Source organism: Anoplopoma fimbria, chromosome 16, assembly GCF_027596085.1.
Source record: "Anoplopoma fimbria isolate UVic2021 breed Golden Eagle Sablefish chromosome 16, Afim_UVic_2022, whole genome shotgun sequence".
Taxonomy (NCBI): domain Eukaryota; kingdom Metazoa; phylum Chordata; class Actinopteri; order Perciformes; family Anoplopomatidae; genus Anoplopoma; species Anoplopoma fimbria.
Window position 1 is genome coordinate 3153580 of NC_072464.1, and position 20827 is coordinate 3174406.

The window sequence follows — 20827 nt, forward strand, 5'->3', positions numbered from 1 at the left end:
GCCAATCAATACCCTCCTTTGTTAGATTCCAACCGAATGGCCTTTAACAATTACAACGGCTCGTCATCAGGTTAGAAACACCCTATCTTATTATCACAGCAACGCAGCGTATTTGGGTCAGAACTATGTCTCATTGTAAATATGTGTTTTTACAATGCTTCAATAGTAAAGGCCCTGCACTCCCACAGAACACCCACACAGGTTACTCTAATTATCCTAGCTGATTGGATATACAGCATGGTGGCCTCATGTCATTCTCAACACAGCCCCACCACCCACCTCCAACATCAGCAGAGGTCTAACGATATCAGGTGACAACATGGGCCTTTAATATAAATATGGGATGCTGCATCAATATGTCCAAAGATAAAACAAACAAAAGAAGAGAGACATCAACATAATTGTTGGACAATATGAGAAAGAAAAACTAAACTATAAGAGGGAATACCTGTCCAGAAATGTTACTGTACTAGGAAAATAAATAACTGTATTTTGCATCAATACAAAGGACTCAAACATAAAATATAGTATTTGTCCAAGACAAAGTGTACCAAACATGAATACAACACCCTCAGGCGGTATTTAATGATGACTTGGTGCCTCATATCAAAAGTCACTGAACCAAAATAAAACAATACAATCACAAAGTTCTAGTCCATTTTCGGGGTGTTAGTTCATTAATCTCTTGGTACAAGGCCACTAGATAGCGTCTCTCCAAAATTAACATTAATAATAAATTATTATAATTATTACTCTTATACTGCTTCACTTTTACAATATTTGTATTGACTATGTGCCATATACACATTTTTTTGCCAATCAAATGTAATATAAGGGGGGGGGGTAGCCTCACCCCACATATAAAAACTGCACCTAACTGTTAGCTGGCGGGTCCCAGCAGCTAGCAGAGCCACATCATATCAGAGTGTGTTTGGATCTCAGTCGTTCCTGTTGTTATTCACTTCTCAGTCATCCAGGAAGCTGACTGTCTCTTGTGGCAACACAGGTTTGGAAGGGAAGTTAAAACACAGGTCTTTTTCTTATATTCTCCTTTAGAAGGATATATAATATATATAATATATATATATATATATATATATATATATATATCTTCTATTGATTTATTAACGAACCTGGGGAGATAAAGCCGTGGCCTACTTAGAACTAATGCAGATAAATCAAAAAATCTAGGAAAAGCTGGCATGTATTTTTGAAATGAAAATGAGGGAAATTCACATTCAGTAGAACCCTACAGATTATCTTTCATTCATAAATATTTGGCTGTCTACTGAACCACTGTCACAGTAGTTTTGAACATGTCTTTACACACGGGGGGCGTGACGAATGAACAACACAAAAAAATGGTGAAATACTAGCTTTTTAATATTTCGCATCAATACAATTCATACTGGCAGTGATGCACATTTGGAACAGTTGCAGTACTCTTTCAATAAAAAGTTTGAATAGATTAGTTCAGATTGGCAGAGGACCAACTAGGGTTTTATTGATTTGAACTTTTGTAAATCCTTTAAGCAAAAAGCTCTGAGTGAATAACTGTTCCCTCTGGTAAACAGGGTTTTTATTGTGACAAGTAGGAACAGAAGGATTGGATCCTGTCTTCGCCTTCCTTGTCTAGTTTGAAAGGAGTAATAAAGTTTGCTGACCTGTTTCAGACTACAGAGTCTCCATGTTGTTTTACACCGTAGAGCACGTATTGAACATGTCCATTACGCAGAATGTGATTAGTTGTTGCATTTAGTCGCGTTGCAAAATCTTCCGACATGTTGACCTTTTTCAGAAACAAAAATAACTCTGCTGTTTTGCTGCGTAATATATGCGTTCTGTATGAAAGCACTCATGACAAAAAAACAACTGTTCAACAAAAAAATGTATAAATAAAAAAGAAGGCCTTTAGCTGCCTGTTTGTGTCCCTGTCAGCTGTCCCTGCTGCAGTTCATCATGACGGTTCAACAGAAAACAACAATGTTAAAGGGAGTCTTGGGAGTGTGCCTCTCCTCCCAGTGTTAGGACTGGTGTCGCTGATTGACACTGATGCTACCGTTTTCTGTTAGTTGGAAATCAATGAAGGAGAACAACTTTTTCAGCTGTCATGCTCTCCCTCTGTCTCTCACACACACAAAGGACAAGAAGATCTCTCTGCAGAGACCCTGACAGACAGTACATTTCTACACTTAATGCATCAGTGTTTTACACTATCTGCCCTATTTTTCCCCCAGCATTAACGTCTTGCACTGCGACACGATGTCTACCTGACATCCAGGCACCATCATGATTTTTTATTTTAGAGGCCATTTGTCCACCTTTTTTTTTTTCGTGATTGGGTTATGAAATGTTACAATGCAGATGATAAAGCTTAAACGACACGCTAACGGCTGTGTTCATGCCTGACCTCATAGTCCGTTCCTAGGTATTGTTTTGATAGGATAGACCTTATTAGCTTATTAGTGGTTATCACTACTTAAAGTAATGGACTGCTGTTGTTCAAAAGAAGGAGAAGTACCTTCCCTGGAGATCATCTTTCTTTCATCATATCCTCTTCCTGTGGAGTGTCTGCACTACTGGCCTCCCACAGATACCTGTGATAAGCTCCCAAGTAATGTTTGAAGTAACTATTATCTAATACACAGGAATATAAGAGATGATTCAATTTCAGAAAATTTTCGAATGTATAAACTGTTCGTCCAAGAAGTTCTCTATGTGTCTTTTAGCAGGGTAAATTTATAGTAGTTATAATACGCTGTTTAACCCAGGCTTCGCATTCTTCTTTCACACACTGTAATATTTTGTCATAGAGGCATTATGAATGCTGAACTTGTATTAAATTATGTCCACCACTTTTATTACTTTATCAACCTTTTTTCAGTTGTCATGCATGATAATACATACAGTTCTTTAAAACCTTAGAAATACATAATAATGTCGAGTGAATGTTTATAATGCGTTATAGACCTTCATACAAAATTTCTTCAAACAGAATGGATTTAAAGGCATTTTGTTCATATCCCAAAAAACAAAATGTGTTTGCTGGTTCAAACATATTGCTTTCATTACAGTGAACAACTTTTTATTAATGTTTTAGTTGCAAGTTCAACACTGCATCACTGTTGGTATGATATTGGCTGTTTGTGTGATTTTTGGAAATAGAGGAAAATAACTAAATATCCAATAAATATGAAACACTGCACCTGTGGAAAGGCTATTATGTATTTAATTACTGTATTGACCCAATGAACAACAGGTTAGGTTTTGCCCCCACAGTTTCTGTTGAAAAAAACCCACACAATGAGCAAGGGCACAGAAAGAACAATGGTAAATGGACTGTACTTGTATAGCGCTTTTCTAGTCTTCCGACCACTCAAAGCGCTTTTACATTACTAATCATTCACCCATTCACACCCATTCATACACTGATGACAGGAGCTACCATGCAAGGTGCCACCTGACCATCAGGACCCTAACTAACATTCATACACATACATACACCGCAGGAACAGCCTGCAGGAGCAATTTGGGGTTAAGTGTCTTGCCCAAGGACACATCGACATGGACTGCCGGAGCCAGGGATTGAACCGCCGATCCTCTGATTGGAGGACGACCCTGCTCCAGTGGAGAGCAGGGTCGTCCATCCATTTTAATCAGCGTCCCTCACTGCTCTGACCGATGCTAATGGTCAGGAGCCTCAAAAGTAGGATGCGCTAACAGGAGCTTAACGGAAGATGGAGAAGAGTGTGCCATACGGAAGGCTAACGGAGGCCGAAAAAAACAAATGAGGACGATTTCCCCAACCAGAATATTTTGTCCATGAGAGGAACTCACAGCTGTCAGGCTGCTTTTAGCTCAGAAGCTGCCGAGCAGGAGCATGCAGCCATTAACAACCTTCACGCTCTAACAGTCCTGTGTGTGCTACACGCATTTGAATGCCAGTGGAGACCAACACACGCACAGTCTTTCCTGCACTGATGCTTCAACGGCAGTTCCCAGCACAGCTTGGGAAGTCTCTAATGTTAATTAATGGGAGGCACCAGAGCATGCAATTCCTAATTAACCCCTGAGAATGATGGTGCAGAGGCATGCAAGTGGAAAAGCATTCTGAAAAAGAATGCAATTTCTTTTTTTCCAAGACCTCGTTTCCCTTGCTAGCGATTTGTATGTAGCAAACCACTCTGCAGATCATTGGCTGCTGACAGCAACGTGGCTGATCTTTCGTTTCCTTTTGCCACCACGCTGAGTGGCAGGGGAATAGAGATTAATTGACGTGATCATGTAGCCAATTAGGGAAAATTAAAGAAACTCAAGGTGGGTTAATGGCTCAACACGAAAAAAAAAAAAAAAAAAAAAAGACAAGCTAACCGGCAGAGTGATCTGTCATCCAGTGAAGAAAACAAGTCTGTTTGAAAACCAGACCATGAACTGGAACACAACATGATCTTGCAGAAATACATAAAAATACCCAGGAGCTCTTAACAATAACAACACATTAAGAGGTTGTGGCACGCAATGTGTTAAAATTAACAATTTAACGTTAAATAAGGCCCGATCTCACACATCACCAGATAGCGTCTATCCAAAAACTACTGTTTTCCTATGTTATCCTATGCACGCCACATTTTCTAGTGTTTTTTAGACGCATAAAAATGTAAATGTTATCGACTTTTCAGCATCAGGTGAAAAGTCGCACGCTCATCAATGACACACAATCAAATCAAGTAAGAGGCGAGCTTCACTACTTTTACACTGACTTCCTGTTTTGACGCGGTAGGGCTAGCTAGCCAGTTGCTAATTAGCTGTTGGGCTGTGAGAGAGCTACAGAGTATGTAAGAGGAAAAGGGGAATTCATATCTCATGTTGTGAGAGTTTGATGTAGGCTACAGTGAGCGAACAAGCGAGTGAGGAAGCGAGTGCGTTATTCAATTCTCCTTTAATCACATACAATCAGTTGCGGACACAGCACCCTTCGAAGGGCACGCCGCGCCATTTTGCCTGACCTTTTTTGCAAAGACATATTTGTCTATGTCAAGATCAGCCCCTTGAGTTAGGTTTGGGAAAACAACATGGTTGGGCTTTCAAATGGTATCTAAACTAAAAAAATAAGTAAACACCTCACTTAACTTACAACCCAACAACAATAAACCAAAAACACTTTGGGACACGAACACCGGTCACGTGGTTGAAAGTCCTGTGCTTGTTTGACCCATCCACCAACCATAAGCAGCCTTTCTTACTGTTTATACTACCTCACTAGCTCCAATGTTTAATTGCGTGTGCACCATGACAAAGTAACCAAAGTGGCTTTCCATTGGTATTGTTTCTGTGGTACCAGAACGCAATTTGATCCCATAACGTGCCACTATCCAGGTAATGCGCTGTGAAGTGGCCATGGTCAGTGCCCGTTTGGGGATTTGGCTGGACGAAATGCCCAACCCGCAGAGCCTCACAGCTGCACAGAGCGATACCGCTTGTTCGTCAAATATTGAACATGTAGCATGTCCAAAATTGCAACTTCGACACTCATCGGATCCACAGCAATACACCCGCCAAACCTCAAGATACACATAACGACAGAAAGAGATTAGCTCCATGTGCACACTATCTGTCCATACACCCGTTAGATACCCACCGGCATACAGCTTTAGTTGGTGTGTGTCAGTGCATCCACACACCACCAAACTGCAGCTTGGGTCGAAGCCCGTTCATTGGCAGTCTGGCCCGAGAGCTTCACACTGCATGCCAAATCTTTGCTTCAGAATAAAAGGTGTGGAAGGGAAACAATGATTCACCAAATACTGCCCCACAGTGAGAGTAATGGGATGTGTCAGTGCCAAGGTAAGTGGCTCACCCCAGGGGAACATCGGTAGCAGAGATCATGACGACGTCATATGCTGCGTCTCCAGTGGCGATACAGATGAGCTTCAGAAAGATTGCTCTCATTTCCTGTGCTGCAGCAGACCTGCACAGTAAAGTTCAAGGGTGTACTTTCCACTGAGGGTAGAGAACACGTCTCCTTCACATGCCCTAAAAAAAACTATATTGGCACCGCACAGCGTTACGCAATCCAAAGAAAAGGACTGAGATGATGAAAATGTTGATTTATGTTTTTACATTGCCTTTAGTTCTTACTACCTTAGCTCACAGGAATATGTGAATGACCTTGACGTGATAACAGTGCCAGCACCATGGAAACAATGCCAATGGATCTTTTTTTTTGTAGTAGACACATGAATTCCCAGGTTCAACAGAAATATGATTTTTATCAAAGTCCATATAGGGATGGGATCAAATTGGTTATTATCATGAGTTCACTGCAAATGCTTTGTGAACCGTATGGAGGTTTTGGTGGACTGTTGTGCCCTGTCAGGCCAAATAAAGGTCTCCCTCACCTGTGACTGGTGAGGTTGGTTGGAACTTGTCCTCCTTCGCATGTTTTTAGGGGAAAAAAACAGAGGTTTGAGGGCTGCCATTCAACTTGTTTTCGTTATTGCTTCATCTGCCAATTGTTTTCTAAATTAATCAAATTGTCATATTGGTTTAAAATTTCAGAGAAGAGTGATACATTTCCATCACAATTTGCTGAAGCTCAAAGCCTGCAACATACCCTGAACCCCTTACTTCTAAAACCAAACCTATACCCTTCTTTAACACTTATTTCTTTATAATCAAAGTCCCATACTCGCCAAAAATGATGAAGAAAACTTACAAACTAATAATGTTTGATGTACACAAATATGAAATATTAAAACAGTTTTGATGACACAGTCTTTTTAAAAAACATTTACTCCCACAGCGTTAACCTGGATTTGTAGAAGACTTGCACATTAGAAAGACACTGTCTGTGTACTCAGATAGGACAGAGTATGAGCAGGGATGACGCACTGAGTGGGGGAGTGAAGCAGATGATGTGTTGGATGAAAATCTGTATTTCTCATTAGCTGAACCAGCATTAGTCGGCCTATGCCATTAATTAGGCCAGAGCAGGAAAGCATTCATCATCGTCAAGGACGCAAGGCACTTGACCGAAGATACGAGTCTCCTTCAGCAGGTGTCACCTCCCATTAATGCATCTACACCTCCAAGCATCATTATCCACTCTGACATTTCACCTGTTAATAATATGGCCTGCAAAGCCATCATGAATAAGGAGAACGGGGGCTCAGCTTTACGTGTACATTTACTAAACGTATCTTGAAATATTCTGAGGTGTTATCAGATAGATATTACATTCAAACATGTGAGAAATTGAGCTGTAAGGGAAGAATAAGCAAGTACGCATGGGAAGAATAAAGTCATTAAAGCTTAACTTTGAAAGAGTACAGGTAAGAAAAGAAAGGACTATATATAAGAAGTAGATGTAGCCATGGTGACGTCGTCTATTGGTTTGTGGACTGCGATATTGAAGCCTACGGTTCAGCATTTCTGCCGTCACCATCTTCGTTTTAATGCAACCAGAAGTGAAAGAGTGGTATTAGGTAAAACCGAACACTGAATCAAAGACATTTTCTGGCGACCAAAATGATACAATTAACTGTCATGAAGTGAAAACACGCTATGAATGGGTTAACGCTCTAAGACAAAAACATATACAACTCCCAGACCAGACAACGCCATAGTAGCAACCTGTCAATCACAAGGTAGCCCCGCCGTAAAGCAGACCCTGCTTGATGGTCTTTTTGCCTCTAATGAACATCATGCTGTATTGAAGAAGATTTGAAATTTAAGATTGAGACCATAGACTCATGTTTACATGTTTACTGAGGGAATAAATCAATGCATCAAGGGGAGTTGCCCCCTGATTGCCATTTGAGAGAATACAAGTTTAAAGCACTTCTTTTTGAGAACTGGAGGTTGCCGTCTGGTACAAAACAAATATTTGAATGTACATAGCTTCACAATTATTAGCAATGCAGAGCACATTTCATTAAAAGAGCTATTAAGACTGATAATGTAGGGAGATACTGTATTTGTTCCATCAACTACAGAAAATGAAATCTGCCAAACTAATGCACTGCATTCCCTCAAACACTTAATTTAAGTAGCAAATCTTTTCAGCAGCACCTAGTTTAATTTTCACATAATTACATGTGTTTATTGCCGGGAGCTGCTCGGTGCTCAGTTAAATTATACAGCCAAGCAGGGATTTATCAATCCGTCAGCAACAAGCCTGCTTTTCAGGTCTTAAAAAATAAATAATTGAATGCAGTAGCGAAGAGAATTGAGAGGCCATGAAGCTGACCAATAACTGGGTGAAGCGGAGTGGTAATGTGTTCGCGGTAAACAGTATTGACAGCTCAATAATGGATGTACAGAGAAAACTGTAGTACGGACCATTTATTGAGGTGAGCAGTGATCAGTATGAGGCACAAGCACAGCTGCATATTCATGTGCACAGTCTGACCTAATCTTTTAAAACTATGCTTGTTTCAATCTCGTCGTAAAAGTGATATACCCTCTTAAATAAAAAGATCTTTATAATTTTCTTCATAATTAAGTTTTTTATTTGTGCCTAAAGTAGGACAAGCGTTAAGGAATGAATGAATTATTAAATCCAAACAACAACATAAAGCAGACATACAGTCAAGAATATTTTGAGAAATGGATATATCTACTAAATATTAAGGATCAATGTGAACTGGAGGGACAATTTAGATTTCAGATGCTCAAAAATACTTTTTCTACAAGAAAAGTTCAATTACCCAGTCCAAAATCAAAACAGGTTGAAATATGCAAATATTCTCCTGCTTCACTTAAAAACGAATTCTCAGAACTGGAGGACTCCAGTTTAAACATACGTTTTTGGTTAGCCGGATATTGAGCCGTGATCGGCTTCCAAATAAGCATTCTCCTCCTTACACATGATGTTACACTGGGATTTAATGCCAGCACTGTGAAACTCTCCAACTCTCCAACAAATTAATGAGTAAAACCGGAATTTATTGTCAAACACGTACAACACTCTGCACAGTGAAGGTTCAAAATCCATGTGAAGTAACAATAAGCAAAACACAATTTGGAGTGGAGGCTAAAGACCGGGGGGACAAAATTTGTATTAATTCTTTAGCCAAAGTTTGGCCAGCTGTCCAATATACTCCTGCCATTGAAGAGTAGTGGAGACAGACAGCCTGTCTACCTGGTTCTGTGGACCATCTGTGGACCATCTGTGAACCAGCTGTGGACGCATACACGCTCTACGCATGCGCCCTTGAAAGGACCAAGCAGTTCTCAAAAATGAAACACTAACAGCTGCAGTTAAAGTTAATGTCTTTCTTTGGAGAGGGGATGAAAAGTTGAGTTTGCTGATAAGAAGGGGAGACTGTGGGAGGCAGAATGGGTCGTCCGCTAATTGCAAGAGGGGCTGTTTGATCCCCTGATCCTCCTGTCTGCATGTCAAAGTGTCCTTGGCCAAGACACTGAACCCTAAACTGCTCCTAAAGACTGAGCCATCAGTGTGTGAGTGTTTGTGAATGAAGGATTAGAATCTGATGAGCAGGTGGCACTTCGTATTGCAGCCTCTGCCAGTCTATGAATGTGTGTGTGAATGGGTTAATGTTGACATGTAGTAAAGGGTTTTGCGTTTAGTCAGACGAGAAAGGCATAATATAAATGCAAGTCCATTTACCATGGAATCTATACAGTTCCATCATATGTTAGTAGCGCCGTCTGTAGCAACCTATGGGGACCACATATCTCTAATGAGTCAACTTTCCATGAACTCAGAAATACAGCTCTGTTTTTAGCTTTGCAATGACACATTTTAGCCTAAATAGTTTATTTAGCTTGAGAAGTTGGAGAACTTTCTGGACACATAAAGGAAAACCATAGGCCAATCTGAAATATAATCAAAGCCATCTGACAAATGCATTAGAGTAAAAAGTACAATATTTGCTTCTAATTTGTAAGTATAGCGGTCTAGTAAATGTGCCTATTTATATTACACCACCGTTCAAAACACAATAAAACAAAAGGCAACTATGGCAATGTAGAAATGTAGGAAATGGGATTCAAATCCCAAAGTTTGGTTGAACATCGCTCAGCTGGTTGGGCAGATTTGCCAATAACTATGGGATAGGTAGTTCAATCGGTAGCTTCTCTTGTCCACGTGTTGAAATACACAATGTTAGTAGTTTGGGACAAAAAATCCTCTGGCTGTAATGTATGGGTCACGCAATTTGAGATAGAGATGCTCACAAGTCATATTTGCAAGTCCAAGTCAAGTTTCAAGTCTTTGAGCTGGATTCCAAGTCAAGTCTCAAGTCTTTGAACTAGAGTCCAAATCTAGTCCGAAGTCTTTGAGCTGGAGTCCAAGTCTCAAACCTCCTCTGGTTGTAATTCTATCATCTTCATGCCATCCGGTCCACAGAGAACACTGCATGGTTGTTAACTAAGGAATACAAAGCATGTACAGTATCATTACTAGTTTATCTATTAGCATAAGTATCATCATTGATTAGCTATTTGTTTTATGATCACTTTAAACAGGCTATTGCAATGAGATGTGAAAAAATAACACACTATGAAAAGTCACTGTTTCTTCAACTTTTTGCCACCATCTCTGGTTTGAGATAGATATAAAGTTAGTATCAAGTCCACATTCTAATATTAGAATATTTCCAGAAGGCTCTCTGCACTCAAATTTCTTTCTGTCTGCCCATTCTGGAGAGATGTAACAGGTTAACTATTCCAGTGAAAGGGAGGATACATCCATATAGTGTCCAGTTTTGTCTGGACAATTGTTACTATTCATGCGAGACATTGTGATGGTGGAACTGTGTTGTGACAGTGTTCATAAACTTGTGTTTTATTTGCAGTGAGCTGTACATCAGCTAGCTGTAGCAAGCTAGCAATGTTAGCACTGACTGCATGTTTGTGGAATGTTCCTGTTCACCAGCTCACCTCTGACTGATCTTAGAACTTAACCTCCTACCATTTTCATCCCTCCAAGTTCCTTCCATCTTTTCCTCTCTGCTCCATACATTTATGAAGTTGAGTCATGCAGCCACAGGAGAGTTAAAACATGTTTTTTAGCTCAAGTTGAAATATTTTATACTGGTCTTTGCTTCAATTTGTATTTGCTCACCTCTGCATGGACTTACATGCACTACCTCTGAAATTCAATCTATGCCCAGTCTGAATGCACCTTCAGGCTTCAACAGTAGGAAATGCTGTATGTCCAACTCACTTTGAACTCCAGGTTTGGAAGTTGTGTCAGATTGCACTCTTTGCATGCATAGTCTCCTTTCAAAATAAACCTCAATCCTCAGAGGAATAAGGTTTAAGTAACAAAACGACATAGTTAGGGTTAGGAAAAGATAGTGGTTGCCATGACAAACAATACTAACGTGTCACATGACTAATGATACTAACGAGTCATGTGACTAAGGACTAACGTGGCCTCCTGTGTGAAAGTCCTTTGTTTGTTCGACACCCTGGCAATTATTCTAAGCTTGTAATAATGACATGGATGGGTTTACTTTGTAAGTTGCAATCCCGCTGCGTCTCCTACAGACACTAAAGGGTGTCTATGTGCATCTGTATCAAGACTCTGAGGGCCACTGACCATGTATCGGTAATTGATGCATTGGTACTAAGAACAGGTTGGTGTGCCATACGTTTTAACGTATAACACTTCATATAACACTAATCTAAAGCTTCATTGGCTATTTTAGCAGCGGGGTAATGTTTCACTGGTTAGCCTATGTTTGAAATAAATGTCTTAGTAGTACATAGATTAAAAGGCAGCGGTTCAAAAAAGCTAAAAATGTTACTCCACATCCCCAACTGTCTATTGAGGGAACTGTTTCTGGCTCTGAAGGCTTAAGTGAGCCAACTGGAGTGAATGTGAACACAATATGATGCCCTTCTCTCAGCAGATTGTCAATGACCAGCCTGCACGGGGAGTCGGTGACCATAAAAATGGAAAGTGACGCTCACTGTGTCACGTGCGGTGGCGGCAGCGGTGGCTGAATGTCACTTTCTCAATCACGTGCATCGGTGTGAAAAAAACACACACACAACACACACACACACACACACACACACACACATGACTCACAACAGCTGGAGAAGACGCTGCATGTCATTTCTTGCACATGTCCCCGGCATTAACCAGATGTCTCACTATAATCTCTGCACAAATCTTCATCAATAACAGCCATACCCACATCAGAATGACAATGAATTTCATGTAACACTGCAGAAATGTCAGACAACACTGCAGTGCATTTCAGAATGATAGTAAACATGCACATTTGTGTGAAACAAAGTACTTTTCATAATGTAACAGCATCTGTGGTGTGATTGATTTAATGATGCATGGTCCAATCAGCAGATGCTAATCAACCAGTCCAAACTACGGGTAATTGGGGGTCTATAGTCCTCATCATCATCACCGTGTTGAAGAGGTGAGGCATTTCAAAGAGACAATGTCCTGTGAAAGAGTGGCTCAATTACCAAAGAGATTGAGATGTGCCTGATGGATCACAGTGCACTTAGCAGCAAATGTAATGATGCAGTCCATTTGACTAATGTCAGATTGTGGCGACCCATTCATCTGAAACTTTATATTGGCGCTCATTTAACTGAAGTATGAATTTAAGGCCCCAGATATGTATACTTATATGTTCTGTGGACGCTTTCTTACCAGGAGTTGGTTCATTTGGTGTGAACCAAGCAAAAAAGTACTTTAAAGTACTATTTGATTTTAGGAGGCCGATTCAATTTTAAATGTACAGTATATTGGGGTGCTGCATATCTGATTTTACTATGAATTACTTTGAATTCACCTAAGGTATGATTTGTTTAAATCTTTCTGTGTAGCTTACTAAATAAACTTAATGCTGCTGCACCCCATTTGTAGTTGACTACTCATTGGATTACACAATATACCCGTTCAGATTATCTTTAATGGAGACAGAGATGAAAGACTTTCAAGCCCAAACCTCCAAAGCCTCTGAAAAATCTAATCTTTGCTCCAAATCCTCGAGATCAATCTTTCCTCTCTCGCCTGTCTGTCCGTTATCTTCTCCCATTTGTCTGGGGTCTATTTTGCCCCATCCATCCACACACCACCCTATAAAGCTGACTTTTCTGACCGCCTCATCGCACAACATCGGCGCTCCCTCTGTCTAGCCTGAGGTCAGCTCGGGGAATGAGATGGAGCTGCAAAAAGATAGTGGAAAAAATGTCACCCGGAATGAAATATTGATGGACGGAAAGGCCTCGCCTCTTGCCCTTGCCCGCGGGTGTGGAGGGAGAGGCACACAGTCGATGGGCAACGAGAGGGAAGCCAAACAAGCAGACTAATCCCGAGGAAAGGAGCCAGACGGAGAGCGATGCAGGAACGCCACAATCCTGTCCAGCCTTTTCCCTCGGAGGTATCGTTATCTTCTCCCTCCCCCTCGGCCAGCCATAATCAGATTCTCCTGCACTTCACTTGATGTGGTTTATTTCCAGCCCAAAGCCTTCCAGGCTTAACATATGATCCCCTTCTGGCAAATAAGGGAATCAATACGATGTAAATAAGGCAAGGGGAAATTAATCCCAACGTCTGAATTTGCATAACTACACGCAACGCAAAGCCAGGGTGAAACATGCCAGCCCTGTTTAAGGCTGAACTGTCGGCTTGCTGTTGAAGCGAGCCTCAATTGCAAAGCAGGAGAGGCAGCAGAGAGACATGTCATCCCTCTGCTGTTGTTTGCTTTTGCACAGAACACTCGAACACCCCGAGATGTCGTTCATGTCAACTACTTGTCAAGGTGTGTTTTGTATGAAGAGCAATATGAAGAACGGGACGGGTAATGTAGTCAGTTTATCAGGCTGTCACTCAAGCCGTTGTATAACTCAACCATAATAACGACTATGCCACATGTGTGCTGATCTTGTCATTCCATGGAACATGCCGATGGCAGCTTTATTTGCCATGAGGAAACAATGAAGCCTCATTAGAACCAAATGCCTTCATATAAAATCTCCTCCAGGCCAATGGCCATATGAATAAAAATACATCCTGTGTTTTCTTCCGTTTCGGTGCCCCACTCATTTCCATCTGTGGCTCAAGGAATCAACAGGACCACTCTGGATTCCAGCAGGTTACAGTGAATGTGGTGGATTACTCACCATTGATCCATTTGGCCTCAGGGTCATGGACCTTGAACTCAGGTTTGAACAGATCCTCCACGGCCAGTTTGGTGTTGCTTCCAGCTTGGCTGTCAGCTGCAAGAACAAGCCATGTATTGTTAAGTTGCTTAACATTTCATGTAAGATATGAGTACCACATAGGCATAATGATCTATCCAGTCAAACATTTGATATATATGGCAGATCAATTTGTTTTCTAGCATGCACAATGTTTGAAATCAGTCTTGAGTCAGATACTTTTTAAAAACACAGGTAGTGCAGATGCAGTTAGTGAGACAAGTGATGCAGAAAATGACAAATTAAAACACATTTTCACGTCGATATATTTTTACCTTGAAATATAAATAATAGAGTCCAATATATATATAATTGGTTGATTGTTTTTGCAATTAAAAAGACACTTACATGTATGTCAGATGCAAAATGCCAAATACATGTTTGAGGTGGTTTCGAGAGATCGTTACATAGTTCATCAACAGGAAAAACAAACATGTATTTAAAACCGGAAAATATACTTTAAGTTCATATCATTTTTTATATTCATTCTTTTAGTAGCCAGATTGTAAACAATCCTAAATACATTTACATTTTAAAACTAATAACGGTAGTTGTATCAGAACACTGGCACAAACTCTCGGGCATGAAGATCATTTTGTGAGCCTTGTTTACAATTAACGACACCACCATTACACAGGAGGTGTAATGCATTGAAAAATCCTGTTTTCTTCTCCCTATCAACAAAGGCTGTTCCAGTGGCCGGGATGTAATTATTTTAACAAATTTGGAATTGAGATTACACTTAAAACACTTTAAAACTGAACAGTCCAGCCCCCCTGAATTTAGTCCCACAGGGACATCTTTCTTTGTCATTACAGACGACCTGGAACCGGTCAACAGCTGCCTGCTCGACTGAACCTTTTTCCCGTTCGCCTGTAGATCATCAACCACCTTTGCTTGTTAACTCATGCATCTTCACTATTGCAAGAAATCACTGAGCTGTTCTTGTGTGCTCTGTTCTTCGGCATTCTGGATCCTTTCCATCGTTGCCTCTCTCACCAGCTTGGCTTAAAGCTATATTAATCAATATTTATGTGGAAACAATAAATCAAATAATGTGACAGGGGTCACTTATTGTAACAAACCCACAGAGAAACATCGCCCAACTTTGCAGTTGTACACAGCAACTGACTTCTTTTTAGCTTTTTGTTTAAGTTTAACTTCCTGCATGTATGTGTACTGATCCATTTTTATATCAAGCAGACAGCTGTTCGTCAAATAAGCTCTTTTGGACCCACCTGTGACAGCATAAAAAGTTAACAACTAGCTAGCATCTCCCATTAAACATATCGCAAGCTAAGGACATTTTTGTCAAGCATTGGTGAAGACTAACTTAACTTAAATAAGTCTGCCCCCTAGTGGCCGAATTCTGATTAATGTAGCTTTAAGGTTTAGATTAAATGGACTTCTGACTAAGTACAAATATAAATTTACTCATGCAACCTGCACAAAACTAAAATATAAATCAACTATTCTCTGTGGCTACATAGTTTTCATGTTAAACAGATGATCGTTTATTAATCCAGATTTACATGAAGGTACGTACACACACAAAGACATCCATGGGAATGAAAAATATGCAAACAGAAAAATATTCTTTTCAGAGCAGGGCATTTCACATGTTCAATAATATGACCATAAGTGGGCTAGAAAATCCTTAAATAATTCCAATGTTGCTCATGGAAGTGTTTCATTTTTAATTATGAAATGTTATTCCTTTAGCAGGAAGAGAATGTGCCAATTGAAACTCCAACTGAATAGGACAGCTGCTGATTGTGAGCGGAATAGCAGGGCCAAGTCATTTTGAATGTCAGCCACATTGGCTTTCCTTGATAACTCCACACAGCATGTTTGTTTATGGAGGCAATGAAAGTCTAACCAACCGTGGAATACACCAGGGGAGGGTGCACTGCATGGGCGGTGGATTGTGATGGTCTTTCATCTGTGAAACATTGGGACTTTTCTTTGATAATTTTGGAAGCAGGTATGCAGTGTATTATAGTATTAAAGTAGTCAAAGAATAATAGGGATTATGCTGCTGTGTGATATAGAGGTTCGTGGTCTGAGGAGGTCTCGCAGGTCTGAAAACAGTTTAGAGTGGTGGGGTTACATTCAGCACAGCCATGCAGCAACCTCCGTGGCTGAAAAATGAAGCCAACGCAGAAGTGCCTTAAACTTGCATTCTTTCTAATGGCCATCAGGGGGCGACTCCTCTGGCTGAGAGTTGTCAATGTTTTCGTCTAACAACTTTAACCCTTCCACAGTGTGTTTTCAGTCCATGATAGTTAATTGTAACATTTTGGTCACTTAAAAATGTCTTAGTCACAGTTCAGTTGTACTTATAGACTGTATATAAGAAGTGGATGTACCCAAGTGACGTCACAAATTGGTTTGAAGACTGCCGTTATTAAAGCCTCAAGTTTACCACTTTTTGCCGTCACCATCTTGGATTATGGCAGTTGCCATCTTGGCTTTTTGCAACCAGTAAATGGAAGTGACCTTATTTGGACTGCAGAGGTGTGATGTAGAGACACCATATACGGCTCTGGTAGTGACCTGTCAATCACAAGTTAGCCCCGCCATAAAGCATTTTATGCTCTGTTGTTTGGTGCTGGTCAAGTAGAGTGGGATAATCAAAGGTTTTTCACCCAAAACAGATAGAAACAGCATTGATGAGACTGAACCGAAGAGTTAAACTGAGGGTCCATACAACCCAAACAGTGAGCTGAGAGAAGCCAAAATGCTTTGTACAGATCTGATGGAGATTCTCTGTGGGTTCCTCAGTGGTAAAAGCTAATTTCACACAACACATAATCCTTTAATTCATCGTTCATATAAATCCAGACAGACGTCAGCAGGGGAGAGAAGTGGTGGAGAAAATCCACCACTGTTCATTTACTGTGTTGAGCAAGTCTGTCATCTTCTGCATTCTACCAAACTCGACCTCTGGAGGGTTTTGGAGGAGGACTCAACCATATTGATGCTCTCTTCAGGTGAAGGATAATCTGTTCATCCATCCGCATTTAACAAACACGAATTTTAAACATGTTTAGAATTTTAGAGCAATATGAAATATTTTAATCTGCATTGATTTTTTGGGGTCACTTGGTAGCAGCTGAACAAGCTTAACAAGATGATAAGAACATACTCTGACCCTAAAACCCTAAAACCCTAAAACAATAATCTAAAGTAAGCAAAAACACTTGGTTGAGCTAAAGTGAAGGGCAGAGTTGAGTAATAATTTTCTGTGCAGCAACAGCTTTCACATCACACACTTTATTTGATCCATTGTTAAAGGTGCAATGTGTGAAAACGCCTCATCCTCCCGGTCGCCAGGAGGCTTCTTGGCCAAGAGAAAAGCTAGCCGAAGGTTTGGGATGTGGACGGACCTTCCTTTAGCAGTTCAATTCAGCCAGTGCAAACCCGAGCACATTGGGTATGATTCTGGGGGCTGCCCCGTCTCAGACATCCATTGCGCCACCGGCCCGATGTGACTCCCGGTGCGGGGGTTTTCCGAGCTATTACAGCCACAGCTCCACTCCCTGGAGCCGCCGCTTGCTGCCCTCCCAGCAAAGCAGTCACCTGTCAGTGGGAGCACGAGGCCACGGTGTGGGTTGTTTTCTCGTTCCTACCAATTTGGATTTAATTAATTCAACAAACTATCAAAATGCACGTAAACTTTAGCCCGGCGCCACATATGGAAATTTTAACTATTATAATTATTCTCCTAGATTCAGCCGTTTACTTAAAATTTCTTGCCCTGCTTGATGACTGTAAATGAGATAATATGGAACGGTAGTAAAGGTGAAATGCTCCCTCCTATTTCTCTGTATCATGTGGCTAGTAATACCTTAGTGCACCTTTTAAGAAATAAATGCAGCTTAGTTACTTTTGCATTGTATGACATTGCATGTTATTTCTAGTGATTTTCAAAAAATCACTGCACCTTCCAGGGGGGGTGTCCTGGAAGGTGCAGCAACAACGGCCACTGGAGCACGTAAAAACCCCATGTTAAACAGGGACTCTTGAACCTGAGCAAATCACAGGAACCTCTGAGACAGCAGGGCTCAATCACGGCTGAGTGTTACCTGGTGTGAGGAGGATTACAGACATGGTGATTAGGGAGCAGACCACCAAGATGACCAGAAGAGCGATGGCAATCCCTTTCCAGTTCCTCTGAGGAGGACTCCCCCCGCCCAGGTCCTGCAGAACCAGAGAAATGGTGGTGAGAGTGGAACAGCGGAAAAATACAAAGACTTCCCCAGCTGACAGAGGCTTGACTACAAATGTTAAAGTTTAACAGTTTTGATATTTACCAACTGGATTGTTGATGCAAAAATGGAATGTAAAAAGCTAGATATTTGTTCAGAGGTGAATATAAATGCTAAATCACTGAGAGGCACGGCAACGCAGGTCCATCCTGAAGATGACATATTGCACACAACTGTAGCACACAGTGGTGCTGCTCAAAATACCTATTAACAAGGGTCACATTGAGGTTTTGTATTTTCAATTCTATTCCCCGCATGGTGAAGGATTTGCTATGAAGGGCTTTGCATGAGCCATACCGTAAGCTGGAAATATGAAACTCGCTGTATCAGTGCTTGGGTGCTTAGTATTTGCATGGTTTAATCATTGCTCGGCCAACCTATCCTCTGAGTCACGCATTCTGACCTGAAGAAAACTCATACTTTCTGCTGAGGCCAAGCGATCACAGGCTTTCCGAGATTGGCAGGTAAAGAATACAGCAGCCATTTGCATTTCAGGGCTCAGTCTGTCAAACTGGCTGCCGAAAGACTCAGTTGATGCAACTTCAGTAGCAACAATGTCAAGACAGGGACCGGCGGCGACGCGGTTTTGCACTTGGCAGCTCACTCTACTGCAGTTTCACAAGCACCAGAGAACTGCTACGGTGGCCTTCAAGTAATGTAAAAATACGGCTCTCTAGAGCCAGTGTTTAGTTTGTCCACTCTGGACCACTGTAGAAGCATGGAGATGCAACATTGCGGTATCTGTGAAGAACACCTAACTTGATTAAAAAAAAAAAAGTTGGCAGGTGATCGGATGAACAATCCTTCAATCAAACTCTTGCCTAAGCGAGTCTGGAGAAGAGCGCAAAACATCTGTTCCATCGGGACAAGTCTTGCGTGCCGGGGTCGTTCTAATAGAACTGATGCTGTTTTAACCCTCAGACAGATTTGTTTGGCAGGTCAGGAATACAGCAGCAATTTGCATTCAAGGGCTCCCTCTGTCAAACTGGCTGCAGAAAGATTTGGCTCGAGCAATCTGAGTGACCGCAGAGTACACTGAGTGTGATATTATCTACAGTGAAATAGCTATCCAGGAGAGTTTGTGAAAGCTTTCGCTTGCAACTCCATCTCTGAGTCCTGGTATTAGAGGGCCTTAAATGGGGTCTTCCACCACATCTACTGCCTCTGATAAGATGCGTTAAGCCCTCCCTCCCTATACATTTCTCCTCACGGTAGCTCCTCCTGCCCTCAATTACCCACAAAACCCTGTTGGTAAAATACAGTGATCACTGACCACCAACCCACTACTGCATCTTGATTGGCTGGAGGGGAGGCAGAACAAAATGATTGCCAATTAGAGCTGGGTTTTGCATCCATCTCACAATTCTCTGAAATCCATTTTCTAAGCACTTGGTGGTTTAAAAGCATTGTAGCTCACTTTTTCATCCGATAGACTAGAAATGTCACGCATACTGACTAATGAGGCAATTATGATTGAAAACTCAATGATTATCATTGAGTTTTTTTCCCCCACAGACTGTGAAGTAAAAGAACTTTGGCTGTTTAGTGCAAATTTTCTACTAACTTTGTTGTACTGAATAACGGTGGGACATGAAGCATTAGAGTACATTGGCTTTTACAGTCACCATAATGGCAGACACACAGTACGTATATGCAATGTTACGTTATTCACAGCCCCCGTAGGACTCATAAGACCGCTCTATAATCAGGACTTGGGATGCTGTTCATTTCATTAACACCACAAAAAGCTGACGTGTCCTTGAAAACTGACAGCAACTCTAAATTGCCTTTGCGTCTCCATGCATGAGATTCTTCCTCCCTTTGTCTTTCACTTTCTTTCTATCTCATTTTTTCCTATTTGGCCACATTTGAATCATCAGCCTTAGTCTATTAACTCAATTAGAAGAATTTGAATTTTGACCCGCTAATTTTCTCCATTACCATCATTATAAATCTGACAAACCTACCAGCAGAAATGAGACATCAATCCTTTATCAAGATCATTTATCTCTCATCACAAGTAAATGCATGTCTATATTTCATCCCTAGATCACTAGAGGACAAACTGAGGCCTTGGAGAGCTATATTCTTTTTTTTGGAAAGCTTAATTTTTAAGGCATTTATGCCGAGGACAGAGTAGAATTGTGGGGAGAGAGAGAGAGAGGGGCATTAAAATGCAACAAAGGTCCCGTCAAATTACAATCACATGGCACGTGCTGTAATCCTTTGTCTACCAAGACGCCGCTTCATGAGCTCTTTTACGAAATTGAGCTGGTAAGCGGTGCAGACCTTGTTTCAGAGGAAGAGCAAATCTGCACACTGGACCTTCCACTTGCTGTAATTAAGCAGAT

General features: G+C 41.0%; 1 protein-coding gene across 1 annotated transcript in view; it reads right to left on the reverse strand.

Moving 5' to 3' along the window:
* The window catches only part of LOC129104213 (inactive dipeptidyl peptidase 10-like), a 113070-nt gene that overhangs the window by 73098 nt on the left and 19145 nt on the right, over positions 1-20827 (reverse strand). The window contains exons 2-3 of the mRNA XM_054614789.1: positions 18294-18408; positions 14128-14223 (exon numbers count right to left, since the gene is read on the reverse strand). Coding sequence (XP_054470764.1) covers positions 14128-14223; positions 18294-18408 — 211 coding nt within the window. The remainder of the gene's footprint in view (positions 1-14127; positions 14224-18293; positions 18409-20827) is intronic.